Raw genomic sequence first — 10,484 nt, 5'->3', positions numbered from 1 at the left:
CACGCTTGGTATTGCTGGCACATTGCGGCTATGTTCATAGATGTCGTTGGTTTTACGGGTTTATGAGTTTTCGGAAATGATGAGAATTAATAAAATAATAAACGCTCATTGTGTGAGAGAAGTCTTGAGAGAGTAAACTTCTTGAACACATTATCAATTTATTAAGTTGAGAAAAAAGTAGCCTTTTAAATAAATTATCAGTTTTTAAGCCTTGGGAGAAAAAGCTTCTTGAACAATTTTTCAGATTATTAAACCTTGGGAAAAGTAATTTTTTGAACTAATTTATCATATTATTAAGCCTTGGGAAAAGTAGTCTTTTGAACTAATTTATCAGTTTATTAAGCCTTGGGAAAAGTAATAGTTTGAACTAATTTATCAGTTTACAAAGCTTTAAATACAACCACCCTGGAACTAATTTATCAGATGCCTTGGGAAAAGTAGTCTTTTGAACTAATTTATCAATTTATTAAGCCTTGGGAAAAGTAATCTTTTGAACTAATTTATCAGATTATTAAGCCTCGGGAAAAGTAGTCTTTTGAACTAATTTATCAGTTTATTAAGCCTTGGGAAAAGTGATCTTTTGAACTAATTTATCAGATTATTAAGTCTTGGGAAAGTAATCTTTTGAACTAATTTATCAGTTTATTAAGCCTTGGGAAAAGTAATAGTTTGAACTAATTTATCAGTTTACAAAGCTTTAAATACAACCACCCTGTATAAAATAACTGTGCCATCGTTGTCAGGCATTTTGTACTCGCGTGTTGTGGGACAAATTAAACGCCTTAACGTTCATTGACTTTAATCGATTACTTCTGTGTTTGGTAGAAAGCTCTGTGACATGTAACACTCCACGTGATTACGTGGTGTGTGCATTTTATGGAATTCAAAAGTGGCTGTGGTGCTATAATGTACTTGTTTCACGTGTATAATACAGACAATGTTGAAAACTTTATTTTTTAAACCTTGAAACGCCTTTTGTAATGAATCACTAGAAGAGTGTAGATCAACAAGAATACATTTAGAATGTTATTTTTTATTATTATTAAAAGTTTGTGGATAAGTAAAAATTTCAACTCCTCGAGAGGTGCACGAGGTCGTTGCTTAACTCCGCTTTTCTGCGTCACAAGTGAGTGAAAATGGTGACACATTCCTCCTGAATGAGGGTCCGAGCGCGACCCAGTGGCTAGCATGTCAGACTGTGGATCCGAGGTTCGTGTCGCTTTACTTCGCAGTTTGGAATCGTGGGTCTATTCGATTAGAGTGGCGGTGGGTGGTGTTGACTAGCTGTTTTTATTCTTGTCTATCACCTAAAAATTGGGGACGGCTAACACGGAGTAGCTTTGCTCGAAAATTCAACAAATAAACAAACAAACAATCCTCCTGGATGTGATGCTAGCCCAGCGCAGGTACCCATGATACGATTGGGTATACTGAAGCAAATGGGACAAAATATTTTGCTCAAGGACACAACAGCATGTCTGGGCAAGTCTTAATCCTGCAACCTTTCGACTTCTAAGCATTAACCACTAGGCCACGCTGTCCTTATAACTTTCTGAAACACATGTACCAATATTAGTTGGGTTGCCAGGCCTTGAAATTAAAGCAAAGTTTAAAAGTGCGTACTAATTATTTTTGTTTCTTGCTGAATTGGGTTGTTCTCAGTGGTAAGTCTGCGGGTTGTCGATGCAGAACTTAGAGTTTCGATACCCTTAGTGGGCAGAGCATATATATATCCCATTGTGTAGGTTTGTGCTTAACAACCAAATCAAACTTGAAACGAGTCGTTCAATATGTCCTGTTCAAGATTCTTACTGGTGTTTAATTTATATGATAACTTTTTTCAACATTTAAATGAATCTTATATATTAGAGATTTAAAAAAAAACAACTTAAAGTGCCCTCTATAGGAAGATTCGTGTTTGTTCCATTGGGGTGTCAGAGAAACTAAAACCAATCTCAAAGTGTCGGTACCGAATTATAAAGCTGGTTGCAGTAGTGTCTGATATGTCAGTCTTAATAAGGACTATCTTTACTATTAGTCGTACTTCGGTTAACGCTTTAATGTAGCAAAAACGTTATCCAGCCGCTGCTTTAAATGTTTGAATACTGACTGGTACACTCGTTATTAGTGGGGAAGGGAAGGTAAATAAAATCATTAATTAAAAGGTTTCCTTTAACAAAGAACTGTCGGAAATATTAGGAAAAAGATCCCCAACAAAATATCACAATACTTGTGTCTGAAGTCATTCAGTGAGCATTCAAACATATCGGATGTTAAGGATCTCAGACGGAACCATCAGCTCGAAATAACGATCTGAACTCTCAGATGACATGAATCTTGACACGATCTGTCTCATGCTGTTCAGTTCAGAGGTAAAAAAAATGACTTGATTTCAAGCGAGGCCTTGTTGGCAGTTTTTTTTTCTCGTTTCCTTTTTTTTTTAATCTCTTGTTACCAACCTTCCTCATAAGAAGAATCCTGTTTTTTTTTTCAAATTCTTACTTGAAATATTATCTTGCTCACTTCGTACTTAGCTTTTTTGAATCCATTTTAACTTGCCGAACACATTCCACTGGAACTCTCTTTTGGCGCGTGAAGTAATTAATGTAACCTGGAGCACGAATTTAGACCCCACACCCTATTCCATTTAGGATAAAATTACAGTCAATTTCTCATAACTTTAGGATTATTTTCCTGGCAAATTATTGAAAAGTCTCCCTGACTTACGTCTCCAGACTAAAAGTCACAGATACTTTTTTCCTTCATTATCACTGTGGAGAGTGTGACGTAGACACTTCTGCTCTCTTTAAGTATAAATATTAATGATTTTGATTGTTGAATTTAATAAGCAGCTACTCGAGGGCTACCTTTGCTAACCGTTCCTAATCTTGAAGTGATAGACTAGAGGGAAGGCAGCCGGTGAATATCAAACACTATCAACTCTAGGGCTACTCTATCAACGAATAGTGGGATTGACCATCACATTATAACCCTCCTTCCCTGGCCAGGTGGTTACGGCACTCGACTCGCAATCTGAGGGTCGCGGGTTCGAATCCCCGTCACATCAAACATGCTCGCCCTTTCAGCCGTGGGGGCGTTATAATGTAACGGTCAATCCCACTATTCGTTGGTGAAAGAGTAGCCCAAGAGTTGGCGGTGGGTGGTGATGACTAGCTGCTTTCCCTCTAGTCTTACACTGCTAAATTAGGGGCTGCTAGCGCAGATAGCCCTCGTGTAGCTTTGCGCGAAATTCAAAAACAAACAAACAAAACCCTCCTTCCCCGCCACCCACAGATTGCGAGTCGAGCATCCCAACTACCAGACCATGCTAGGCCAAAAGGTTATAGTATCTTTGCAAGTGTTCTCTGATATAGTTGATCAACACCTATCTCTCGGTACTATTTAATTTAGTTGGATACATCTAAATAAATATATTTGTTTCTGTTATTTGGGTACCATGTGTGCACTTTTCCATACAAGCGAATTTTGTAATTAAATTCTAAACAAACTTTAGGCATAAAAAAGCAAAAAACCCAAACATGCCAACCGGGCACCAATTAGAATTCTGGCTGGAGAAAAATAGTCCACTGTGTAGCCCACTGTGCTTGATAATAAACAAACGATCTTTTTTTTTTTAGGGGGGGGGGGTTAGCTAGTGAATGGATCTAACTATGAACACAACCAATGTTTAATTGTGAGCGGAAATGTTATTATTTTACTTATGTTGCCTCCATGTTGTTATTATTTTACTTATGTTGCCTCCATGTATGTTATTATTTTACTTATGTTGCATCCATGTATGTTATTATTTTACTTATGTTGCCTCCATGTTGTTATTTCTAAATTGCGTTTCCGAGCTGATGTTGCCCAGTTGATACATAAATTTATAAGGTTACATTCATTTTAAAAGTCACAGTTCATATGCAGGTTACCGTGGCTTTACGATTAGAAGGGTGGACTATAACGAATCGTTAGAAATATTGAAGTCACCCGTTAAAGTGCTTTCTCTGCATATCTTCCAACAGTACGACGGAAAGGTGTGGGTGAATGTTCGTTTAATGGTTCGCGCTATGGATGCAACTTTCATTTAACAGTTTACGTGCTGCTATTTTCTCGTCTTATCCGAAAACGCTGTAGACAATGAACGCCTTCAAATAGGTCCTCAGGTTTAGCAACAGAGCAAAATACACTTGTAGACAGTGAACGCCTTCAAATAGGTCCTCAGGTTTAGCAACAGAGCAAAATACACTTGTAGACAGTGAACGCCTTCAAATAGGTCCTCAGGTTTAGCAACAGAGCAAAATACACTTGTAGACAATGAACGCCTTCAAATATGTCCTCAGGTTTATCAACAGAGCAAAATACACTTGTAGACAATGAACGCCTTCAAATAGGTCCTCGGGTTTAGCAACAGAGCAAAATACACTTGTGTATGAATGTAGAATAGGTGCTCAGAGATCAGTACCTTCAAGTACAGGTGGAGCACGAAAACATGGTCACTAAGATAGTTAAACTGGTATAAATCATCGTCCTCGCGGGTTCAAATCCCCGTCACACCAAATATGCTCGCCCTTTCAGCCGCGGAGACATTATAACGTTTCGGTCAATCCCACTTACTATTTGTTGGTAAAAGAGTAGCCCAAGAGTTGGCGGTGGGTGGTGATGACTAGCTGCCTTCCCTCTATTCTTTCACTGCTAAATTAGGGACGGCTAGCGCAGATAGCCCTCGTGCAGCTTTGCGCGAAATTCAAACCAAACCAAACCAAACCGCTACCCATTCAAGACGTCTCCAAACTTTATAAGTCTCTCCCATGATGTGTGGACTGTGGTGGATTCCATCATAACTGACTGTCAACAGCAACATACAACTGATTTATAAAGAATGTCCTAAGTAGAAGGACACCAAAACTAGAATATACAAACCTAAGAATGTATCTTTAATTGCTTCAAGGATGTGATATGTTTCGGTTTCAAGTATGTTTGCTGGTTGACCTTCTGTGATTTGGTTCTTGTTTTGTTATACATTTGAACTGATTGGTTGTTTCCGGCTTTGTTTTGTTGGCATTTGCCTTTCTTGATTTAATGGTTGTGATCGTGCTGTCTCCGCGTGTGTTGTAGTTTGTACGGGTGTGTTTTGTGTTACTGGTGTAGGTAACAGTGGTAGTTTTTGTCACAGTTTGTTTTCGGAATGTGTGTGTGTGTGTGTCTGTTTCACTTTGCTTTGACTTATTCACGTAGTACAGAAACCTCCAAAACAGTTCTCCTGACCAGACAACAACCATAGAGAAACAATCGGTGTCGGGCGCGTCTAAAGTCATTTTCCACACTGAGTCACTTCAGATGATAACCAACCAGTTTGTGTTGAAAAATTAGTCACAGGCAACAAACTAAACTGTTTGTGCGGTTCTCTGTAACTTGTTTCAATAAATGTAAAAGAAAGAAAGAAAAAAGCAACGTTACTAAGGCTATCTGCCGCTGTCCTTACTTTTGTGCGTGCTACTGACCATACCATCCACGCTGAGGTATTGACTGCCACTTTTATCACGCACTCACAGCTTATTGCGGTTGACTATTTTATGGTATCGCATGAAACCTAAGGTATACGACTTCTAGAGCTTACGAAACATGAGACTTAAGGTATACGACTTCTAGAGCTTACGAAACATGAAACCTAAAGTATACGACTTGTAGAGCTTACGAAACATGAAACTTGTCACCTGTAGAGCTTACGAAGTACACTTTGTACATGTGGGTTAGTGCTGACATCTTGCGGCTTTGACGGCACTAAGTCCATCAGATTGCAACGTGATACTGTTCGATGTTTTAATAGAGTGTTAATCACACGTGGAATCAAACACTAAACATATTCCATGCAACCGACAAACGCCACAGTGATCCTCTTTGTGTATACTCCTATAGAGAAAGGTTTTGAGACCTTTTAACTGTAGCGTTATTCGTTGAGATCTGTTAAACTTTACATGCGAGTTCACGTTTGTGGCCCTTTGGAACAGCTATAAACCGTTGTTGATAAGATACTGAGGGGCTAAATGCATGGCTTTTTTTTTACAACAAATTTATCTATTATTTTATGGTTGTAACTTGTAGGGTTAACCTTTTTTCAGTTTAAGAATCAATCCAGGGATCTGAATGAGTAAATAAGCACACTTTACACACACACACACACACAAGCGTGCTTCTCGTGAAACAGCACACTGTTGTCAGTCCAGGAATCCGAATGAGTAATTAAGCACACGCACAAGAAAATTCTGTGGGTATTAATTTTGTGTACTTGTTTAAAACTGTGAAAACCTGCAGGTGGTCTTATAACACACGTGAGCACGCATGACTGCATAAGTTAGTCATGTGTATACGCTGAGTATTATACATAACCTGTACGGGTTGTGGAGTAATCTGTTACAGAGGTCAGTAGTGACAGTACGTTACACAGGTCAGTAGTGACAGTACGTTACACAGGTCAGTAGTGACAGTCCGTTACACAGGTCAGTAGGGACAGTCCGTTACACAAGTTAGTAGGGACAGTCCGTTACACAGGTTTGTAGGGACAGCCCGTTACACAAGTTAGTAGGGACAATCCGTTACACAGGTTAGTAGGGACAGCCCTTTACACAGGTCAGTAGGGATAATACCACCGGTAGCTCAAAGAAGTGAAGAACTCGTTTAGACTTGAGTCAGTGAGTGACATCCGTTAGCGTTGTTTTGGTGGTGGTGAAGAAAAAGGAGCAAAATGGGGTAGGGGTGGGGGCGTTAATTGTCACCTTGCAATACGAGAAAAATTAATTTCTCGTGCACGTTCATTTCAGGATTGGCTATGAAGTTTAATTATAGTCTGATCCCAAACGACACCAGTACGAGAAATGATTAGTCGATTATAAGGAAAACAAAACCTAAAACTTGAGAAGTTCTGGTATATTTTCTCGCACTGGAGGCACCACGTTTAAGTCCAAACACGTGCTTTAAAACGTATCTTTTGTACAACGATAATTGAACATGACGGCCAAAAAAAGTTTTGAAATATTACAAGATTCTATAAATATTTATTGAATAATGATATAACACATTTAATTTAAAAAAAAAGGGATGGTAAAAATATACCTCACCAGTCGTACATTATCTATATCCTGTGATACCCGATTTTACAACTAAATGTGTCAGTTTCTTCGGCCTTGCTGTGAAAGAGAACACGTGTCAAACATAATGTGTACCAGATTCCCAGTTACGAACCGTTTCCCGTTGTTCTGCTTGGTATGGTTTGAATATGTGTGTTAGCACGTACACGTTGTGCCTTCTTTGAAATTGACGAATATTTCTCGGTGCTGCACGTGCTTGCGTGTTTCTCGGGAAAATCAATGGATTCTTCATAAGCCGATGACACCTATATCACCGAAGTAAGTGTAAACATGTTTGCTTGGACAGGCTTATGTTTTGTTTTTGATATAAACTTGTGATAATGTAGGTGAGTTTTTTTTTTCCAAGAAACTGACCACCACCAGAGGTCTGAAAGTTCTTCCAGTCAAAACCTTGAAGCCGTAATTTTTTTTTTCAAACATTTTTTATGCATTGTTATAAGAATATTAAGTCTGTTTAAAAACTCCACTAGATGTAACTATATATTATTTAAAATGTTTACGATTGTAGTTTTGAGAGGAGTAACAACATTATTGTTAGTTTGTACCTGTTACAAAGTTGGTAGTAAAGGCAGACCATGTGGCGCGCGGGGGTTATGGGTATCGCTGAAAAGTACGCGCGGAATACTTCAGATTCAGAAGAACAGCCTTGAAATTAACCAGTTCCTCCCCTGGTAGTCGATAACGGCAGTAAGAATGTATAGATTATTAGCTGTAAGAGAAAAAGGGGTGTGTGCAAAACGGAAACGTTTTTTCTGCACATGAATGACTGTTTTTAAAAATTGTTTGAAAAATGTCACTCAATTTGGGAGAACAACGAACTATTTTCATACTTAAGGGGGCTTAAAATAGGAATTTAGTTTCATCATGAGTTTGGAAGTGGTTGTAAACGTACAACATTAAGGCTTCGTTAGATAGAAGGAAATATAATTCGTTATTTATTTTCAATAGTCAGTTTATTACAAGAAAGTTTTCATATCAATAATTTCGTTTTTCAGTCTCACTACGTGGTTTGAAAGAACAGACGGATGTAGTTTTTATTACCAAAATGTCTAAATATTTCCAGTATACATTCCATAAAAACAACAAAATATTAGAGATATCAAAAAATAATTAAACTTTGTTCTGGGTGTCTTTTTAAATTTTATATCTGGGCCTAATTATTTTTTCTCTGATTATTAGGCTTAACATACATTTAAGTTGTTTTTTTTTAGAATCTGAAATACAAATTGGAGTTTCCTTTGTTTGCTTATCCAATACAATGTACAACCATCACTATCAGTTCCAATACAATGTACAGCCATCACTATTAGTTCCAATACAATGTACAACCATCACTATCAGTTACTCGGGATGTTTTTTAAAAATCTTTTCCAATTTGTATTTCACATTAAAATCTTTCTTTTAGGCCTTGATGTGTACTTACAGAAACAATCAATTACAGCAACAAACAGAGAGAAAAAATGGCTTATTCGTTTTGATCCTGTAGACAGACTTTTGATACAAATTTGATGTTAAGCCTAAAGAATAAATCTATATTTAAAGCCAACGGAGGCAGTGTTAGGTGCATAAAAGGTCCAGAGCTCAGGCTCACACGATCTGATTTTCTGTCCTGATTTTTCAAGAAACTAACTGGGGATTTGGGGCATGGGCCTCATGAGCCAGCACCTAGCAACTCCTCGGCTAGCCAAGATACAGAGGTTAAAATAAGTCATTGTAAAGGTTGAGTGTGGATAAATGATGCATTCTTACTGTGAATAACATATAAGATGATAAAGACACAGCTGACATAAAAGCTCATTAATTTTTAATTCAGAAATGGAGCACAACATATACGTGCATAATCTTTTTTTTAAGTACAGAGAAAATGATATAACTTTATAGGAGACATAAATATGTAAAGGTACTAGTTAATGGGTATTTGTTTAATGCATGAGGATGAATTGAACACCAGCAATCGTATTAGTCCTACACTGTGTAATCTAGAGGTTTAGCGAAATTGTCGGCAGACTCTATGTTTTATGGCTGCTTCGGTTTCAGTGTGTGCTGCCTATTTACAGTTTGCTTCAGAACATAAACTTGATGGGAAGTTTCCAATGTCGTGCAAGTGTTCGTTTTTTGTTCTTACTGATTTCCATGTGCTTAAGTAAAGATCAGTGTTTTGTAAAATTCATGTCTCAGCTAAAAACACGTTTGTCATTTTCTTTCACTAAACTTCAGTGTGTTTGTTAACTTCCTTTCTAATTAACTTACACAATCAGTTTTTTGTTACGTATGTTTTTATTGATAACTACAGGACTATTTAAGTTTTGTACTTACTAATGTTATAGGTTTTTGTTGTTTTCTTTGCTCTACAAAACAATTTGTCGTTGCAGTTTTTAAAAGTTAGTTTCTAATTTGAATTCCATTTCGAGATTGATATTATTAACCACGTTTATTTACTTACCTCTCCTTGTAGAATTCCATCAGACATAATCTGTCTCTAAACAAGTGTTTCTGCAAAGTCCCTCGTTCAAAGGATGACCCAGGAAAGGTAAGCTGATCTGGTCATCTTTTTATTCTGTGTATAAAAAAACTGACCTCTATATTTTCAAGCCTAAGAAAAAATTATTATTTGTATTATTTGTTCACAGGTTGACATCCAGTTAAGGCTTTTATTTAATAATTTTTTTTTTCTGGAAAAAGCTGTCTGTATCACCTAAGTTCAAGAAAAGATCATATGTTTTGAGTCGTCATACAAAGGAAGAGAGCATCTTTATTATGCTGTACTTTTAACAATAGAGGATTTTTACTGCCATATATATTGTTTTAGTGTTAGTCTTTTGAATTTATTAGAGAAACTGTGATTGTTGTTTTGCATGATGATATTAACATAACCACTGCTAGGATAGAAGGCACTCTATCATTAAACAAGCAGTTTTGTAGAGGGGATGTTATTTATTTTATTAATATTTAAAGAGATTCAAAGATTTAAAGAGAAAAAAGAAATATTTTTGTTGCTTATAAATTTGGAGATAGAATTTTCAGTGCACTACAAATGTTTTTTTTTTCTTAATGCTGTATTCAGGGCTCATATTGGGCGATAGATCACAGCCCCACAGAAAATTTACCAAAGAAGAAGAGAAAACAGAGTGATAGGGTAAGTTATTCAAAGTGGAAAAGTGTTGATGAATTACCATAAGTAATGTTGATGAATTACCATAAGTAGTGTTGATGAATTACCACAAGTAGTGTTGATGAATTACCATAAGTAATGTTGATGAATTACCATAAGTAGTGTTGATGAATTACCATAAGTAGTGTTGATGAATTACCATAAGTAGTGTTGATGAATTACCA

The 10,484-nt window shown here is 36.9% G+C and overlaps 1 protein-coding gene across 1 annotated transcript in view; it reads left to right on the top strand.

The window, feature by feature from the left end:
• The window catches only part of LOC106473455 (forkhead box protein J3-like), a gene marked incomplete at its 3' end in the record, with an annotated part of 24,844 nt that extends 14,560 nt beyond the window's left edge, over positions 1-10,284 (top strand). Inside the window, exons 2-3 of the mRNA XM_013934134.2 lie at positions 9,604-9,678; positions 10,213-10,284. Coding sequence (XP_013789588.1) covers positions 9,604-9,678; positions 10,213-10,284 — 147 coding nt within the window. The remainder of the gene's footprint in view (positions 1-9,603; positions 9,679-10,212) is intronic.
• Positions 10,285-10,484: the final 200 nt, after the last annotated feature.

The sequence above is a fragment of the Limulus polyphemus genome, unplaced genomic scaffold, assembly GCF_000517525.1.
Source record: "Limulus polyphemus unplaced genomic scaffold, Limulus_polyphemus-2.1.2 Scaffold6189, whole genome shotgun sequence".
Lineage (NCBI taxonomy): Eukaryota > Metazoa > Arthropoda > Merostomata > Xiphosura > Limulidae > Limulus > Limulus polyphemus.
This window is presented reverse-complemented; position numbering and strand designations above follow the sequence as displayed.